This window comes from Marmota flaviventris, chromosome 10, assembly GCF_047511675.1.
Source record: "Marmota flaviventris isolate mMarFla1 chromosome 10, mMarFla1.hap1, whole genome shotgun sequence".
Lineage (NCBI taxonomy): Eukaryota > Metazoa > Chordata > Mammalia > Rodentia > Sciuridae > Marmota > Marmota flaviventris.
In genome coordinates this window covers 11,780,985-11,799,197 of record NC_092507.1, presented here as the reverse complement: position 1 = coordinate 11,799,197, position 18,213 = coordinate 11,780,985, and the positions used below count along the sequence as shown (strand labels likewise).

At 55.8% G+C, this 18,213-nt stretch overlaps 1 protein-coding gene across 2 annotated transcripts in view; it reads right to left on the bottom strand.

Annotated features, from left to right (window-relative positions):
- The window catches only part of Plekhm2 (pleckstrin homology and RUN domain containing M2), a 37,055-nt gene that overhangs the window by 3,117 nt on the left and 15,725 nt on the right, over positions 1–18,213 (bottom strand). Inside the window, exons 2-15 of one of the 2 annotated variants that reach the window (XM_027951867.3) lie at positions 13,465–13,571; positions 13,096–13,205; positions 12,548–12,647; positions 11,928–12,015; positions 9,920–10,106; positions 8,664–8,723; positions 5,291–5,522; positions 2,527–3,387; positions 2,295–2,364; positions 2,086–2,176; positions 1,745–1,809; positions 1,348–1,436; positions 662–794; positions 246–436 (exon numbers count right to left, since the gene is read on the bottom strand). In XM_027951867.3, the coding sequence (XP_027807668.2) occupies positions 246–436; positions 662–794; positions 1,348–1,436; positions 1,745–1,809; positions 2,086–2,176; positions 2,295–2,364; positions 2,527–3,387; positions 5,291–5,522; positions 8,664–8,723; positions 9,920–10,106; positions 11,928–12,015; positions 12,548–12,647; positions 13,096–13,205; positions 13,465–13,571 (2,384 nt within the window). The remainder of the gene's footprint in view (positions 1–245; positions 437–661; positions 795–1,347; positions 1,437–1,744; positions 1,810–2,085; positions 2,177–2,294; positions 2,365–2,526; positions 3,388–5,290; positions 5,523–8,663; positions 8,724–9,919; positions 10,107–11,927; positions 12,016–12,547; positions 12,648–13,095; positions 13,206–13,464; positions 13,572–18,213) is intronic. The other variant, XM_027951868.3, reaches the window with a different exon arrangement.

Here is an 18,213-nt window from a genome sequence, read left to right as displayed (position 1 = left end):
GCGGCAGGCCCTCCGTGGCTGGCCCTGGTCCCTAGCTGAGGCATGGGGCACTCCTGGGCCTAGCTCACTCACTGGCTTTATAGAGAAGCCCTACAGCTCTGGACCGTGTCCACCCAGGGCCCTGTAGAGGGGAGGCACCTCCCTCAGACCTCTCTCCCCAGTGAACTGCTGCAGGAGTCCCTGCTGGGGACCTGACAGCCCGATGCCCTGGCCTGGGCCGGCAGCGCAGAGCCCAGGGCTCCCACCTGAGCACTACGAAACAGGTCTTCCAGTGCTCCCTGCCCAGGTAGGAGGTGCCCGCCTTGTAGTGCAGCATGCCTTCTTTGGTGATGGCACCCTCAGGGGGTGAGCAGCGGCAGGGGACAGGGCCCAGAGACTCATCCGCGGGGTCCTCCCAGTGCACAAGCCCATAGAAGTGCACAGTCACAGTGGATGCCTGGGGTTGGGGGCAGAGGACAGAGTGAGCAAGGCCAGGCAGGTAGCTGGGCTCACCCATGGCACAGTATCAGGAGTACTCGCTGAGAGAGAGGCACAGGACGGGGAGGGGGAGGAAGTGACCAAGAGATGCCAAAGCATCACCTGCTTCACTTGTCTCGAGCACCAAGGCTGGCCACCACTGGCCCCTCATGGACTACCCCGAGCATCCTCTCCAGCCCCTCACCTCACACTTGGATTCCTGGGCCACAAACTTGGCAAGTGCCAGCTTCTCCATGGTGGCATCGGTCAGGATGCTGGGGTAGGGTGGTTCCCGGCAGCCCTTGATCATGGCTGACTTCAGAGAGGCCAGGAAGAACCTGCACAGGGAGTGGGTTGTCAGAGGCCTGGGGACAGGCTTCGTCCTGAGAGCTCCTGACCTGGAGGGGTCACAGAAATGTGGGGGAGGGGCCTGGCCCACGCAGCACTCAGGGCCTTTTGGGGCAATGATGTGGCTGGGTCTGTGCTCGTCCAACAGTGACCAGAAAAGGCCTGACTCTTTCCTAACAGCCCAGGGCCTTGGATCTTGGCAGAGGAGGAAGACCCGAGATGCTATCAGCAGGACTTGAATGAGGGACCTCGAGCTGGTGCCGTGACGTGACTTCATGCATGTGATTTCCATGTACTGGCGGGCAGGCCCCGGCCAGCAGGGCCCCGTCTTCCTCCCCGTCAGATGCTCACGCCAGTCCCTTTGCCCTCTGCAGGCCACAAGGCACTGAGAACACCTAGGCTGCCACATGAGTGGTGGGTCAGTGACCGTCCACTGTCCTGCCTCTCTGACCAGACTGTGGGCTCTGGAGAGGACACACTTGTTTTCACTTTGATGTCTCCCACTTCCCACCCTCCACCCCATGCCACGGCCCCGCAACTCACTCAGCCAAGGCCACGTCAGCTGTGTCCAGCAGAAACTGCTTCCTGCGATTGGTGCACACCAGCCTCACCGTCTGCTGGTCAAGGCCAACCTGCCAGAAACCACACGGGCTTGGCTGCTGCCTGGCGGAGGAAGCAGTGCAGCCAGGCAGCCAGGCAAGGGCAGGGAGGGAGGGAGCACCCAGGGTGGCCACCAGTGAGGCCTTCAGACGGAGCCCCGCAGGAGCTGCGGGCAGCCAGGCCTCGCGCTTAGCTCTCGTCCCCAGCACGTGTACAGAAGCTTCTCTGAGAGTCAGGTTGGTGCCCATCCTTGGGACGAGCCCTGCTCCGGGCTCTCAGGGTGGGTGGCCCAGGAAGCCCTGCGCCTATGGTGGTCCACCAACTCGGAGCCTGAACTCACCGACACATAGTCAAGTTCATTGTAAGAAACGGCCTCTTCCACCAGGTATGGCTTCTCTGTGGCCCCTGAGAGAGGAGACCCCAATGCCTGTTACCCCCTCTGGCCTCTTGTCCCTCCAGGCCCCATTTTCTAAGGGCTGGCCCCTGGCAGAGAGGACCCCTCCTTGCCCTGAAGTGACGGAGCAAGAGAATGACATGGGTGCGAGTGGCGGGGTCAGGCCCACCTCAGCCAGCCACACCCTCCTCAGAGGCCTTTCTACTCCTACATGCCACTGGAGGGGGCGACGGCTGGGGAACAGGGGTCTCAACCTCAACCCGCTCTCGATCTGGGGCGGCAGGCACCTTTCCGGAGCAGGTAGACGTAGCAGTCCGTGAGCAGCACGAACAGTAGCTGCAGGTTGCCCTCCATGTGCCCAGTGCTCATCCGGATCATCTGGGGGCCAGGCAGACAGAGGTCAGGGGCAGGCCTGGATTCTCGCCTTCTGGGCAGGCTCAGGCCATCTGCCTGGCCCTTGCTGGGTCTCGCTGGCTCCTGAGTCCCCTAGACTTACTTTGAAGAGCTGTTCTTCGTTTTCCCGAAACACGTGGATCATCAGCAGGAGCAAGTGATTGTTGTCCACCCTGTGAGAGGGACAAGTATCGGGAGGACGAGGGTCAGGCTGGGTGGCGAGATCACGTCTTTTCCCACCTCCCACACGGGTCTGGGTCCTCCGGGAGCTGGGCTTAATTCACTGGGAGGTCAAGGACTGGCGGGGTCCCCTACCAGCCACAACTGTCCCTCACCTGAACTCAGAGGCGTGTGTCACCTCGGAAGGGCTGCCCTGGCCCTCATCTACCCCAGAGTCCTCAGCGCTGCTCAGGCACGGGCTGGGCTGGTCCCGCTTGAGCTGGCAAAGAGCCTCCTGTGTCCCAGGCTCAGGCTGGGGCTGAGGCTGGGGCTGAGGCTCAGGCACAGGCTCCTTGCTGACCAGGGGCACCTGGGTGTCCGGTTCCTGGGTCTCCAGCTCCTGATCCTCCCGTGGCGTGTCCTCTAGGGGCCCAGGAGTCTCTCCCTCTTTTCTTCCTCCCTCTTCTTCTTGGCCAGCAGCCGCAGGGCCACCAGGAACATGCAGCGGTTGGCCAGGCCCTGCAGCGTCATGGTTGCCACCACCTGATGTAACAGTGCTTGGACTCTCAACGGTAAAGCGGTAGAAGTCCATGGGGGCTGGAAGCCCCTCACTAAAGTCGCCAAATGGCGGCTTCTCCGGGGCATCCCCGGGAGAGCCGGTCCGAAAGGACTGGTCTGGGGGCTCGACATGGGAACACCAGGTGCTGGGGTCCAACTGCCCGTGGAGCTGGTCGATGACCTTGCTCAGGGGCTGTCCCAGGGAGTCCATGGAGGTGTCCTTCATCTCAGGGATCAGCAAGCCCATCTGGCCAAACTCCGAGTGCTTGCTGCTCTCTGCTGCGCTGCTGGGCCCCTCTCCCTCCTCCTGGAGGGTGGCCCCGGGGTCCTGGGCGTCCTGCCCCAGGCCTGGGCAGACCCGGCCAGCGCCATCGCCCTGTGTGCTGAACTTCTGTTGGCCGGAGGCGGGGTGCAGCGGACTTGCCTCCTCATCCGACCTGGTTTTCTTCTTCTTGCCAGTTTTCTTCTTCTTGGTGACCCTGGATCAGCAGTAATGGGGAGGGACTTATACCCGAGTGCTGGGGACCAAGGGAAACCAGCCTGGGTCAGAAGGGCCAGCCTGGGCACATGCCCTCCAAGGTCAAGACCAGAGCCTCTTGGTCTGGGCAGTGTGGGGCCCTGAAGTAGTCCCTGGTGCTGGCAGAGGCAGGGGTAGGGCCATGGGCTGGGGACAGCACAAGGAGGCAGAGGTGGCAGTAGCCAGGGGGTCCCCTAAACAGATCCTACAAATTCCAGCTGATAAAATTAAGCTGGTCTTACCCGCCTAGGGAATGAAGCCAGGCTGTGGTCAGCCAGGCCAGCACTCCCCTGGGCTCAGGTCTTCTCTTAGGATGAGGACATGGGTCCCTGCTGACCCCACTACCCGCTAGGTGTCACCATGGATAAATCACCGAGAAATATACTCAGTTTCTAGGCATAAAGTCCTGCCCCACCCTGGTTCCATGTTAGTGGAATGGGCCTGGCCAAGCCACCCTGAGGCTGAGTGGCTAAGCTGCTTGCTTTTTTTTTTTGTTGTTGTTACTAGAGATTGAACTCAGGGCACTTTACCACTGAGCTACATCCCCAGCCCTTTTTATTTTTAATTTTGGAATTTTGAGGCAGGGTCTTGCTAAGTGGCTGAGGCTAGCCTTGAACTTACAATCCTCCTGCCTCAGCCTCCCAAGTTGCTGGGATTATAGGCATGCACCACCATGACCAGCTTAAGCTGCTTTGTTCTGAAACCAGCCTGTGGGTTTCAGGCCCTGGGGAGCAATGTCCCTTCCTCAGGCTAGCATGTCTGACCAGTATATGGGGCTTCTCTTCTCATTCAGAGTGGAGAATTCTAAGGACCGGGCCCAGGGAGGTCAGGCAGCCCCCACTCTGCTGAGGCTCTGGAAGAGCCCCCAACGTGTCACTGACCTCCTCCCTCGCCCCATGTACCTGTCCATATGACAAAGATACTTTTCTTCCAATGAACCAGGCTGGACTAGGTCTCTGAACTGGCACACTGACTTCTAACAACTTCCTCAAGAGGAAGTCCAATCTGAAGGTGTTTTTTGATCTTTGGGGGTGTGTGTGTGTGTGAGTGTTTGTGTACTTGGGATTGAACTCAGGGGTACTCAACCACTGAGCCACCTCCCCAGCCCTATTTTATATTTTATTTAGAGACAGGGTCTCACTGGGTTGCTTAGGGCCTCACAGTTGCTGAGGCTGGCCTTGAACTCGCCATCCTCCTGCCTCAGTCTCCTGAGCTACTGGGATTACAGGTGTGTGCCACTGCGCCCGGCTGTTTTTTGATCTTGAATGGACCAAACAAAATGCCCCAGTAGCCTAGGCATGGCCTCAGAAGCCAGCCATGGTTGTTATGTGTACAGGCCACCTACCTCCAGGGCTTGGGCCGTGCCCTGGTCCCAGTGTTTGTTTCCCTCCAATTTCCATGTGGAAGCTATAATTCCCATGTGGTGGGATCAGGAGGTGGGGGCCTTTGGAGGTGAGAGGTCCCGAGGGTGGAGCCCTCTTGTGCCCACACAAGAGCAGCTCCAGAGAGCTCTTTCTCTGCTCTGCCACGTGCAGACAGTGGTGTGGATGTCATCAAACTTGGAAGAGGCCCTCGTGGGAACGGCCCATGCCGCACCCTGATCTCATGCTCCGAGCCCCCAGAACCTCGGGAAGTAAAGGGTGCTGTTTAAACCGCTCTCTCTCCTTGTCCTGGTGGCTGCAGGACAGGCTGCCGACTCCTCTGGCTCCAAGGACTGCCTGGGGCTGGCAGGGCTGCTTCTCAGCCTCCAGAAAGGGGCTCCGCCACCATCAGGGGACACCCACCCGCCCTGGTCTCAACAGTGAGGCAGGAATGGACACAGACGCGGGGACACTTGCAAACTCCCCAGGCCCCTCCCTGCTGACCTGATGACCTCCAGCTCTGTGCAGGCGTCCAGGAGGCCCAGGGCCTGGGACTCCCCCCTCTCCTGAGAGCTCCCTGTGTGCACAGGGGTGGTGTCGGAGGAGGACACGGTCTCCGCCTGCTCCTCGTTGAAGGGGTTGTGGCGCTGGGTGGGGCTCTTGGTGGACGCCTTGCTGCTGGTCAGGTCTGAAGCAGTGGAGCGGGGGCCGCTGACAGTGTCCGTGAGGTCGCCATCTGGGAGGACAAGGAGATAGGAGACTGCCCATCAGATTCCCGCTGGGCCCCAGAGGATAACCACTGGGGGGGGGGGGGGGGCGCGAGTGACTCCTCCAGGGAGGCCTGACAGGGTGGCCCTGTTTAAAGAGCTGAAGCCCCAACCCAACAAGTCATGGGACTTGTGCTCTAGGAGCAACCTGGAGGGACCGCCATCTCGCCACCCCGGGACCCTCAGGATCTGGCCTGTTAAGGTCAGTGGTGAAGCAGCTTCTAGGCCCAAGGGCAGGGTGACCTTGCTGCCTCCAAGGGAGCCAGGAGGGACAGGCCGCACACCTCCTAGATGAACCTAAGAGCGCTCCTGCCAGAGGACAGGCGCCCGCCACCTCCTGCAGCCCACTCCCCGCTCGCAGGGCTGAAGGAGGCCCAAAGTCCTCTGAAGGCCACAGACAAGAGACACAAAGGAAGCAAGGAGAGTGGAGGAAGACACCGGAGAAGACAGGGGGGGGGGGGCTCAGGGGGGAGCCAGAGGGGGCCTGGTGGGCAGAGCGCAGGGGGAGAGTGGGAGGGCCGACAGGAAACAAGGACCCGAGGCGAGGGGGGGCTGCCCAGACGCCTTGCAGGCCCTTCAGAGGGTGTGGCTTCTCTTCCCAGCCCCCATCAGCACTCCCCGGGGACAGGCCAGGCGCCCCTTTAAGGGTGGTGCTGAGAGCCCGGTTCCATTCAAACCTCAGCTTGCTGATGGGTCCTCTTGGGGTCACCCCCTCACCCACTGCCCCTCCAGCGCTGGCCTAAGCAACTTCCCCCGACCCCCTTCAGCCACCTCAAGTCACTGGGACAGGCAGGGGGCACCGCCATGACAAGCACCAGGCTGCAGTGGCAGACGGGAGCTGGCCAAGCAGAGAACTGAGCCCAGATGGTGCAACCACATGGGCAGGTCAGCGGCCAGGGACACAGCTGTTTCTGCCCCATTTGCTGGCATATGGACAGCTTGCTGGCCATTATCTGCCCAGAAGAGAGGTGACAAACACGCTCCCCTCAGCCCCACTGGAAGGGCCCAGTCTGCTGTCACCTTCTTAGTGGAACTTAGAAACCATGGGCAGCTGCCTGCTGAGCCTGCACATCAGCCGTTTTTAAAAAAAAAAAAGAGCACCGTCTTTTGCTATAGAAATCAGGAGGGAGCTGGCGTAATCTCCAGCTATGCCGGAAAACAAGAGTGACCCACGAGGCTCTCATCAGATCCCTGGGACTCTAGGGCCTGGCTGTCAGAGGCTTTCAGGAAACCATGCCCTGACTCCAGAGCCATCTCCTGCTCGGCGTCCAGCCCTATGCTGTCCTCAGCATGTGAGCTGCCCATGGGAGGGGTTCTAAGAGGCAAGGGGGCAGACCCCTGAAGTGTTGGGCAGCAAGGCAGAGATGCCACCAGCCCTGCAAAGAAGCCAAAGACCACTGAGCATGGTGGCTCATGCCTATAATCTCAGAGACTTAGGAGGCTGAGACAGGAGGATCACAAGTTTGAGGCTCTCTTTAGCAACTTAGTAGACCCTGTCTCACTAAAAATTAAAAAGGCTGGGATGCAGCTCAGCAGTGGAATGCTCCTGGGTCCCTAGTACCAAAAAAAAAAAAAAAAAAAAGAAGAAGAAGCAGAAAAGCTTGAAATGGCCACCCCCATCCCACCCCAGGGCCCTGAAAATTTTTTTTTTTAAATGTCGATGGACCTTTATTTTATTCACTTATTTGTATGCGGTGCTGAGATGGAAACCAACGACTCTCACATGCTAGGCAAGAGCTCTACCCCCGAACCACAACTCCAGCCCCCAGGGCCCTGAATTTTGAGGTCCCCTAAGTCCAGTTCTCCTCCAGGCCCCTGGGGAAGACGGACCCTCCCTAGGCAAGTGCCCCAGCATGCTCAGGAACTCTTCAGCGCTCAAGGAGCTTTGGAAAGCAGGAGGTTATGGTCAGTGGAGACACATCTCCCCCTGCCCTGGGCCTGAGTAAGCACTGCATCTGGGCAATTGGTCCTCAGGCCCCAGGGAGCTCTGAAGGGCTGCAGAGGCCTGTCAGGCCCTGCTTGTCAAATGGTGTAACAGGCACGTCAGGAAGGGTTAGTTGTTAGAGTCAGAGGGAAAACCAACGCCTGGCACGTGTGCAGTAGACAGGCTGAGAGGTGGACCAAGTCCTGATGGAATTCTGGGTTCAGGCTGATTAAACTAGAACCATTCGCTTGGCCAAGTGACATGATTTATTTTTCCCAATGCTGTATCCTATTTCCTTCAAAGTTAAGCTATTTCATACTAAAATTACTTGGGAAAGATCTTCTGTCACCTATTACTCGGAGATCATGTCTTTAATGTAGGGGAACCCTTGCTCCTCATCCTTGGGAGGGGACCACCCTCCGGCTCCCGGCAGCAAGCCCTTCAGGAAGGGGGTCTGGGATGGCCCGAGATGTAAGGAGGACACATTGACCTATCAGAAATGCCAGCTCTGCTCGGAGTATCACAGCAACCTGGGCAGCTGCTTTATGAATTTATGTAAGCCCAGCAGCAGGTGACAGGCAGAGAGGTGCCCACACGCTGCCACTGCCCAGCAGATAGGGTGGGAGGGTTGGTGGATCTTATTTTTGTCTGACTTAAAACTCCCAAGAGAACCTCCTGGAGGCCGTTTCAGCTCTGCCTGGGCAGCTCCCTGACTTGGACCTCAGTCTCCTTCAAAATATCTTCAAGGTGCCATCAGGAGTGGACCGCCATGGTCAAACCCTCTCCCAGACCCTCATCTAGCCCAGGGAGCTCACAGCCCACAGGTTTAAGGGCCTCATTCTCCAGAACAGCCTCTGCTCACTGGGTCAGGCCACTAGGCCCCACAAATGAGCCGCTCCCTCTGTACCCCAACTGCCCCTGCAATCAGGAAGGCGGATCTAGGAGTCCCGAACAATCACTAGTGACCCCCGACCCCTGTGCAGAGGCAGGAGCTCCCTGGGGAGCAGGGGGGGCGCCTGGGCTAAGGCCAAGTTCTCCTGCAGAATTCCATCGACAGAAGGCCAGGCCTGGCTTTGTTACGATCAGGGATTATCGTCAGTAATAGGGAGCTGATCTTGAACATGCAGCAAGCTTGGCATGGAAACATCGCACAACAGGAAAAGAGGGTCACAGCGGACTGTCCCACCTTCCCAGTCTGTGCTGGGTACAGACGGCACTGCTGGAAACACATCTCCAAAATCATAATCTACAAAAACGAGGGACAAAACTGAAGATTAGAAACACAGGAGTCGAGGGGGGTCACGAGGGGTCATGGGGGGACATGGGGGGAAACGGGAGGGAGCTCCCTACCTCTTTCCTAACCAGGAGTCCGGAAGCCCAGCTCCTGGCCAGCTGTGGGGCCTCTGGGGGCCATTCCTTTCCACACCCAGAACCTGCTCTGGCAGAGACGAGCAGGGGGGCCCTCCGCCTAGCCTCACGCTCTGCTCCTTGCCTCCTTTCCCTCCAGGCCTGGGGGGCAGCAAGCCCCCCCGCCCCCAGTGCCTGCGTCTACTCTACAAGCTGCCAGGATGAGGCGGCTCGTGGGGGGTCTGGCGGCTTCTTCAAGGCCGTGCCCTGACTGCTCCTGAGGCGGCCCACGCGGCCAGCAGAGCAGCTGGAGCCTTCCCCGGGCACAGAAGAGTGCAAGTCGCACCCCAGCCGGGACAATGACCCATGGCACAGCAGAAGTGAAGAAAGGGGAAGGTCAAGGCCCTGTGCTGAGGCAGTTCTAAGGAGGCAGAGGGAATCCCCTTCCCTGGAGTGAGGTGAAGGGACCACGGCCCCCACAGGCACGAAGCCGGGGCAATGGCCAGTTTAGAAATGAACACCAAGCCCTAAGGTTTGAGAAAAACCAGGTTGTTCTATCGGATGTTGGATTGAAACAGAATGACCAAAGGCACCTCTCGGTCTCTGCACCCACGGTGCACCCGGCCCTCCCACAGCAGCAGTGTAGGGGGAGCTCAGTGGACTTGGGCACACACAGGGACCTGGCCAGCATCCCTGCACGTCTGACCTGCCAGCTCTCTCCTCCTTCCAGAGGTGGCTCGGCCCGTCCTGCCCAGGACCTTGTGTGGTGCAACCTCCCCAGGGAGGCAGCACTCGCCCCGCCACGGGAGGCAGGCGTCTCCAGGACACACCGCAGCTAACCCTCCTTGCTCAGAAATCTGCCCTGGGACTGCGACAGGAGCTTCTGGAAATGTGTCTAATACTCATAAAATCTTGTTTTGGCTCTTTGTGCCTGGAATCCATTCTTCAGCCACCACAGGACTCGGTTGGCTTTGCTGGACTGCAAGTCTCAACCACTGAATCAAAACCACCAAGAGAGATGTCACCAGCCAGGCTCCCACGGCTCCAGTCCATCTGGGGCAGAGGCATAGTCCCCTTCTGCCCAGGGCCACTCACCCTCGCTGGATGGGGCGATGGCACTGTCATCCCACTCCAGGTTGGTGGAGGTGACAGAATTGAAAGAGTTGAGGGACAGGCTGTCCGAGCCATGCACGGAGCTGGGAAGGCGGTCTTCAAAGTCCAGCAGGTACTGAGGTTTATAGTAGTCAGGCATGTAGGGGGCCAGGTCCAAGTAGGGGGCATCCTGGGGAGAGTGGAGAGGACGTGGGGTGGGAGGTCAGGCGGATCAGAAAACGCCAGAGTCCAGGCAGGGAGACTCGGGTCTGACGCCCCCGCCCCGGGCTCTTTCTCCTTTGGGAAATCAGGGTGCCTGACAAGTGAATGCAGAGATGCACTGCTAAGAAGAGTAAGGTGAAGGGTAGGGGCTGGGCTCAGTGGGCCAGATCCACAGCACCACATAAAAATGAACCAACAAAGGGGCTGGGGCTGGGGCTTAGTGGTAGCGCGCTTGCCTCGTATGCATGAGGCACTGGGTTTGATCTTCAGCACCACATAAAAATAAAGACAATAAAGTCCATCAACAACTAAAAAAAATATATTTTAAAAAAATGAATAAACAAAATAAAGATATTGTGTCCACGTATAACTAAAAAAAAAAAAAAGAGTAAGGTGAAGAGTCTGGCTCTTCAAGCTGCGGCCCCAGCTATGGAGTCAAGCGCCGTCAGGGGTGGAGCTGGCCCAGCGAGAACAAGGCCATGTGCTCCCTTCCCAGCCTCCAAAAAGAGAGGAAAGACAGGCGCGGCGTGCACACCTGTGATCCCAGCTACTTGGGAGGCTGAGACAGGAGAATGGCAAGTTTGAGGCCAGCCTTTACAACTTAGCAAGACCCTAAGTAGTGAGACCTTGTCTCAAGAAAATTAAAAGGACTGTGGATGTGGCTCAGTGGTAAAAGCACCCCTGGTACCCCCCCCCAAAAAAAAAAATGAAGGAGAAGAAAGAGCCGTCAGAAGGCACTGCGCCTCCAGTGCCTCGCGGGTCTCTCTCACTGTCAGCACCCCTTCCCTTCTCTACCACTGCTGGGTTCCCTTTTCAGTCTGTGCTCATAGGGAGGGTGACGTGACTAGGACAGGGCAGCCAGGCCCCCCTGGACAGCCAAGTCCATTGGTGCTGTGGTCACCACCACATCTGTGCAGCAGTCGACCCTCGTCTGTGGTTTTGCCTTCTATGGTTTTAGCTACTGTGATTCAAAAAATATTAAATGGAAACTTCCAGAAAAAAAACAATTCATAAGTCTTAAATAACTTTCATTACAGGATATCGTTATAATTGTTGTACTGTACTATTAGTTGTTATTTCTTTATTGTTGTGTGTGTATGTGTGTATGAGAGAGAGAAAGAGAGAGAGAGAGAGAGACAGACTAGGGATTGAATCCAGGGGGGCTCAACCACTGAGCTACATCCTGGTCTCTCTTTTTCTTGAGACAGGTCTTGCTAAGATGCTGAGGCTGGCCTCAAACTTGCACTGCCTTATGAGTCCCTGGGGTTACAGACATGCACCACCACGGCCAGCTGATATCCCTTACTAAGCCTGATTTACAACTAAACTCCACCTTGGGCACATTTGTGAAGGAAAAACCACTCTCTAGAGAGCTTGGTACTCTCTGCAGTTTCAGGCCTCCATTGGGGTCTGGGGGTCAGGGGGACCACTGTACAGTGCCTGGCAGTGAGGGAAGCTAGAGAATTTGGAGAGAGCAGCAGGGAGCACAACAACTGGAAAGCCAGAATCCCAGGAAACACATAGGTGGATGGGCCTTGTCCTTCTCAGACACACATGTCCTAAACATGAAGGCCAGTGCTTCTGGGAATGTGGTTTTTCTCCATGTTGCCTGGAGAGGGAGAAGTCACCTATATCAGGAATCCTCGCCACAGGAAGCTGGGAGAGATTCCTCCTCTGCCTTCACTTCTCCAAACCCCAAAAGCTTCTCTCCCTCTCCTGAGCAACTGAGCATTGCTCAAGCTCAGCCACACCCTTCGCACTCCGAGCATCGAGAGCCATGGCGTCTCACCAGATCCAGGTCAAACCGAATGAACTCCAGCCCAGACACCAAGGTCAGGAAGAGCGTCAGGTGGTCGTGGCTGCAGACCAGGGCGTTCCTGAAAGACATGGAGGAAGGGACACTGGTGTTCTGGGTCTGGTTGCCGGCTCAGCCCAACCTCACTAGCAACCAACTGTGTTGCAACCAGATATGTGACAGCCCCGCCGGCTGGGGCACTCGTCCCCACTCCCTTCTTCCCAGCATTCTCCTGGGTGTGAGCCACACGGCACTCGGCGGCCACTGTCTCTAGAGCTGGGCCTGTGGCATAAGGCTTGTCAGACTCCCAGCAGTTGCTGTAAATAATCTGTCCCTGCAGTGACCCCAACAAGGGCTGAGGCAGAGGTGGAACACAGGCTCAGTCTGAGGCAGGGCACCAGCTGTGCACAGGCTCCGCAGGACCCAGAGCTGCCAGAGGAAGCCACCACACTTCCAGCAAGCCCCCCAGGGCTCTTTGGCCACTGCCACTGTGTCCTCAGCATGCAGTGCCAGGCTAGGTCTCTGATGTGGCACAGTAGGGTATCCACATGTGACAGGAAGCTTTGGGAGGAGGCTCAGGGGAGCTGGAGGCGATGAGACAGCGCCGCACTCACCTGACGTAGTACTTCTGCAGCAGGCTCAGGTTCTCCTGGAACAGACGCAGGTAGCTCTCCAGGGAGTTCTCGTTGAGGGCCAGGTACAGCCAGGCCCGGCCTGCAGGCCAAGGCAGAGAGGAGAAAGGGCCGCTGAGGACCAGGCTCTCCGACCACCCTCAGGCCCCCCCATGGCCGGCCAGGAACATCTGAGAGAGGGCAGGGACACACTCGGCCAGGCTGAGCTGTGTGTGGACTCTTTCCTGTCCTGCAGGCTAACCCAGATCCCAGCTCGGGACAGAAACCAGAGTCCTCCCCCGTGCTCAGCCTGGGCTCTAAGAGCAGTCCAGTTCTCGTCTACGTCACTCTCCCCCTCATCCCCAAAGCACCCACAAACTGTCACGTGCAGGGAAAGCGGGGTCTTGTGGAGCATCTTAACGCCCCTGCCACCAGATGCCACAAGGCAGGCAGTCTCCCAGGGCTGACGGGGCTGAACCTGAGCCCGAGCTGCCCATGGCGGGGTGTGTGTGTGACTGGCCTCTGCCCCGTGTCTCCCTGGCACTACTCACTGCGCCCCAGGTTGGTGGCCACGTGCTGCAGCACCTCAATCTGCTTGATGGCCTCTCTCCGGGTGAAATGCACGACAAGCACCCAGTAACCAGAGGAGAGGTCTTGCAGCCTGTGAGGACAGGAGGGCAGCGCTGGGGCCTGGGTGGGGCTGACCCACCAGCTGCCACCAGTCAGGCCACAGGCAACCTGTGCGTGGCCCCGAGCCTTCCCCCAGGTGGGTGCGCCTGCCACGTGGGTTCACAGAGCTACCTGGGATAGCTGTGGCCCACTTCAGCGAGACCAGCCTCCCTTGGCAAGGCAGACAGGAACTAAGGCAGATGAGGCCGGGCATCGCCTTCTGCAGGCACCAGGGCTGGGCACCCACTCACCCGTACAGCAGCGCGTGGTCCAGGTGCTCGCACAGGCGCTGCAGGACCTTGTCGTGGTTGCGGATGGCAGGGGTCTCGTCCTCACATGCGGCAAAGTAGCTCTGCAGCTGGAAGAAAAAACGTCAAATGTGGATAAAGAGCAGGGCTACAGAAGTTCAGGAATCAAGAAGGCAGCTGAGAAAACCCCTGCCAGATGACATCCCCACAGTGACCTTCAGTCTGCCTTAAAAGCCCAGCCCTGCTGCCGATCCGCCCTGGAGTTCCAGAGGATAAAGCCCGACTCCTCACAGCCCTGTCCCCGAAAGTCCTTCAGCAAGCGCCTTGCGTGACAAGATGATGCTGGTGAGCGAGTCCCAGGCACACACCGGGTCTGGCCAGGGGCACCACGCAGGGTGCCATCCTCATAGCTTACAGCACCCACACCTGCACAGGCACCCGGAGCTCAACAACAGCGGTCCTGCACGGAGCTGGCTGCCCTCTGCACACACCAAGGCCGATGTCCTTGCAGAAGGCTGCTCAGGGGCCATGGACGGCCTGAGGACACTGGCAAGGCTGAACGTGGATCTGGGCACGTGCCAGGCTCATGTCGGGCCCTGCACCAAGGAGGACATTGTTCCCAGGTCCAACTGATGCAAGGAGATTTGGAGGGCAGGTGGGTGACCCACAGCACAGAGCGGGCTCTGTGAAGACCGCGGCAGCTGGGTCAGCCCCTGAGGGCTGGGACGCCGCGCTCCGGGTCTGCGTCCCCTGCAACTGCAGCAAAGCCCTGGGAGAGACGTCTGACCTGCCTCAGGTTAGCACGACCTGGTTAGCCGTTGCCAGAGGGAGAAGCTCGCAAGACACAAGAGCACAGACCTGGTCTCAGGTTTGAACTCTGGGGACAAAGGTGTTCTGAAGCGTTTTCTGGAAGCAGTGGCAGCAAGGGCTGCAGCAGGCAAGACACGTCCATGCACCAGGAAGCATGTGCTCCTGGAGGGAGGCCAGCCATTCAGCCCCACAACAAATGGCCTCTCTACCCCATGGCCCAGGGCAAGCCCAGCAGCCCTGCTGGCTGGGGACAGTCCTGTGGGGTCTGCCCATCCCCCAGGCAGGCAAATGGTGCCTCAGGAGGAAAGGCTTCAGGAGATAAAGACAGAGAAGGGAACGGCCAGACCTGCCCTGTGCCTCTGCAGTGGCTGGAGGCACTCCTGCAGGCTTCAGGTCAAGTTCAACACAGGTATTAGGGAAAAAGGTACTTTAATTTTTAATTTATTTTCTTCTTCTTTTTTTTTTTGTAGCAGAGTTTGAACCCAGGGGTGCTTAACCACTGAGCCACATCCCCAGCCTGTTTTATTTTTTATTTAGAGACAGAGTATCCCTGAGTTGCTTAGTGCCTCACTAAATTGGGCTGGCTTTGAACTTGCAATCCTCCAGCCTCAGGCTCCCAGCCACTGGGATTACAGACTGCACCACCACAAGGGCTTGTTTTTTAATTTCAAAATGTGAGATCAGAGCATCTTAAATAGATGAAAGGCTCCTTAGAGATGTAGCATAACTTCCTCATTTAAAAAGCAAGACCTGAAAGAGACAGGGGATTTCCATGAGAACAGAGGAGAGATCAAGGCAGCAGAGGAAGGGGACAGACTGAGGGAGTCGAGGGGGATGGGAAAGAGGAGGAACAGTGGGACAAATCTGATCAGACACCCATGACACACATAAATACACCACGGTGAATTTCACCTTGATGTATATCCATAATGCACTAATGTTCTAAGAACTATAAATAAATAGAAAAAAGATCAGCAGAGAAAAAGGGAACAGGAGGGGGAGGAAAAAGGGAAGTACTGGAAATGGACTTGGAGCAAATTATACTCCATGCATAATTATGTCAAAATGAACATCAATATTATGCATATCTATAATGAACTAATAAAAAAATGTAAGGGGCTGGGGATATAGCTCAGTTGGTAGAGTGCTTGTCTTGCATGCACAAATCCCTGGGCTCAATCCCCAGCAACACACACACACACACACACACAATTTAAAAACCCTGTAATCCCAAATGCTCCAGAAGCTGAGGCAGGAGGATAGTAAGTTCAAAGCCAGCCTCAACAACTCAGCAAGACCCTGTCTCAAAATGAAATGAAAAATGCGGGGGATGTGGCTCTGTTGTTGAGTGCCCCTGAGTTCAACTCCCGTTACTCTCCCCCAAAAATAAATAAAATTTCAGAAAAGGGAGGCTGAGGGTGTAGCTCAGTGGTAGAAGACTTGTGGAGCAGGTGAGAGGCCCTGGGTTTAGTCCTCGACACTACAAAAAATAATTAGCTAGGAAAATAAAAACATCAAAAGCATAAGAAGGTTTATTCGTCTTCTTGATTATGAAAGTAGCCTCAGCTGTGGTGACACTGGAGTGAGGGGGTCAGGATGCGTGTGGGCGTGTGCGTAGGTGTGAACAGGGAGGCGGCCCAGGCCAGGAAATCCCGGCAGGCAATGAGATTTTTAGCTGATAGGCAGGAACTAGGATTCCTTTCTCAAGCCAAGGTAACAAAATTAAATGATCCACAGACAACAGCCGTTTACTGGGAAAATATAGGCAACATGAAGGTGTGCATGATGCCTCAAGTCCTCCTGCTGTCCTGGTCCCTTGTGGACAGCAGGGTGCTGTGCCACAGAGCCACACCCTCAGCCCGTGGACAGCATGGGGCTGCACATGGAGCAATAATCTCAGCCCTTTTTACTTTTTTTTTTTTTTTTGAGACAGGGTCTCACTCAATTACCCAGGCTGGCCTTGAACTAGAGATCCTCCTACCTCAGTCTCCTGAGTAGCTGGGATTGCAGGTGTGCGCCGCTGCACTGGTTTCTTTTACAGCTTTAGGACTTTTTATTTTATTCTATTTTTTTGTAGTGCTGAACATTGAACCCAGGGCTTTGCACATGCTAGGCAAGCGCTCGACCACTAAGCTACACCCCAACCCTTTTTTTTTATTGTTATGTTCAGATCTTTATATATTATGTGCAATAAGGATCCAGCTTCATTATCTTCTGGAAGGAAACCATTTCCTCATATTAATGAATGGACCAGCCCTCCCTATTGAGATGTGACTTGATACGCCCCTTTCTAAACTATTCTGCGTTATTGATCTGCTGTCATTCTGTGTCTGCACCCTGTTTTTAATTATTTTCACTTTATTCATTACTTGGATGTGGGCAGATAAGTCTACTCCTTCCCCTATCCCAATTACTCTTTTTCAAAACTGTTTTGATCATTGCAACCCATTCTTTTAGAATCAAATTTCATTATAATTCCCTTCTGGGTTTTTAATAGATTCATGCTGAATCCAGAGATTATCTGTGGAAAGAAATGAAATCTTTGCAATATTGAGTCTTTCTATCGAGGACCGTTGACCCCCAGCCCATTTATTAAGGCCTTTTTTGTTTTCCGGTTCTGGGGATTGAACCCACAGATGCTCTACCACTGAGCTATATTCAGCCCTTTATATTTTTTAAATTTGAGACAGAGTCTCACTAAGTTGCTCAGGCTGTTCTGGAACTTGCCATCCTCCTGCCTCAGCTTCCCAAGAAGCTGGGATGTGCTGCTGCACCCAGCTATTCAGGACTTCTTCCCCTTGACCATGAGGAGAGAGCTCAGGAGGTGGGACACAGGGTACTGCTGCTACAGAGCTGCACACTTTTGTTAAATTACTTGACACTTTAACCCTAATTTTTTGTCGTCTATAACACATGTTAAAAGGATTTTTTAGAGCTGAGCTGTCAAATCCGTAGCCTCTACCCCATGAGGCTATTTAAGCTTAAATGTAAATGAAACAAAATTTTAAAAATCAGCTCCAGTTGCACTAGCCGCATTCCAAATGCTCAGTGGCCACATGTGGCCAGGGGCCACTGCATTAGTGTAAGTCCAGAGCACGTCTGTCACCGCTGACACTTTGCTGGGATACTACTGCACAGGTCAGGTGAGCAGCAGGTGCTCACTAAGCAGTGGAGATTATTTACAATGTTGAACCCATTTTTCTTGGTCACACCAGTGGCACAGCACTGGATAAGCATAAATTCAGATGCAAGCGCACAGCGCTGCCTCTGCTCTGTCCCTCACCTCCTCTTCACCAGCAGGGTCCTAACTCCTACTCTTGGTACTGGTACTTCACCACTGAGCCACATCCCCAGCCCTTCTTATATTTTATTTAGAGACAGGGTCTTGCTAAGTTGCTTAGGGCCTCACTAAATTGCTGAGGTTAGCCTTGAACTCAGCCTCTAGACCACTGGGACCAGTGCCCTCTTTAATCATTCTTTACTAAAAGAGTAATCCCATCATCTCAAGTGACAAAATGAGCCTGAATCAATGCTATAGCCCAACACAGATCTCCTACTGAAAAGGAAAAGGAAAAACAATGTCCAGGAATCAATAATGCATAGGGCTGGGGTGCGGCTCAGGGGCAGAGCACTTGTCTGCCAAAGCCCTGAGTTCATCCCCAGCACCAAAAAAAAAAAAAAAAAAGAAGAAGAAGAAGATGATAAATGATGCAAGAGCCCGTGGAGCTGTGTCAACAGCTTGAGCTTGTGCCTTGGGATCTGGTCAGCAAAGCATGGCACCAAGGTAAATAGAAGCAGATGCGCTGTCCCTTAGCCACAGACAGGCCACAGCCAATGGCCACCAGCAAGACTCTGAAAGAACAGCTGTGGAAGACAACCCTCACATGAACAAGGACCCCTGGATGACAGGACTGGGACGAGCACAGCAGACAGCCCAGCCTG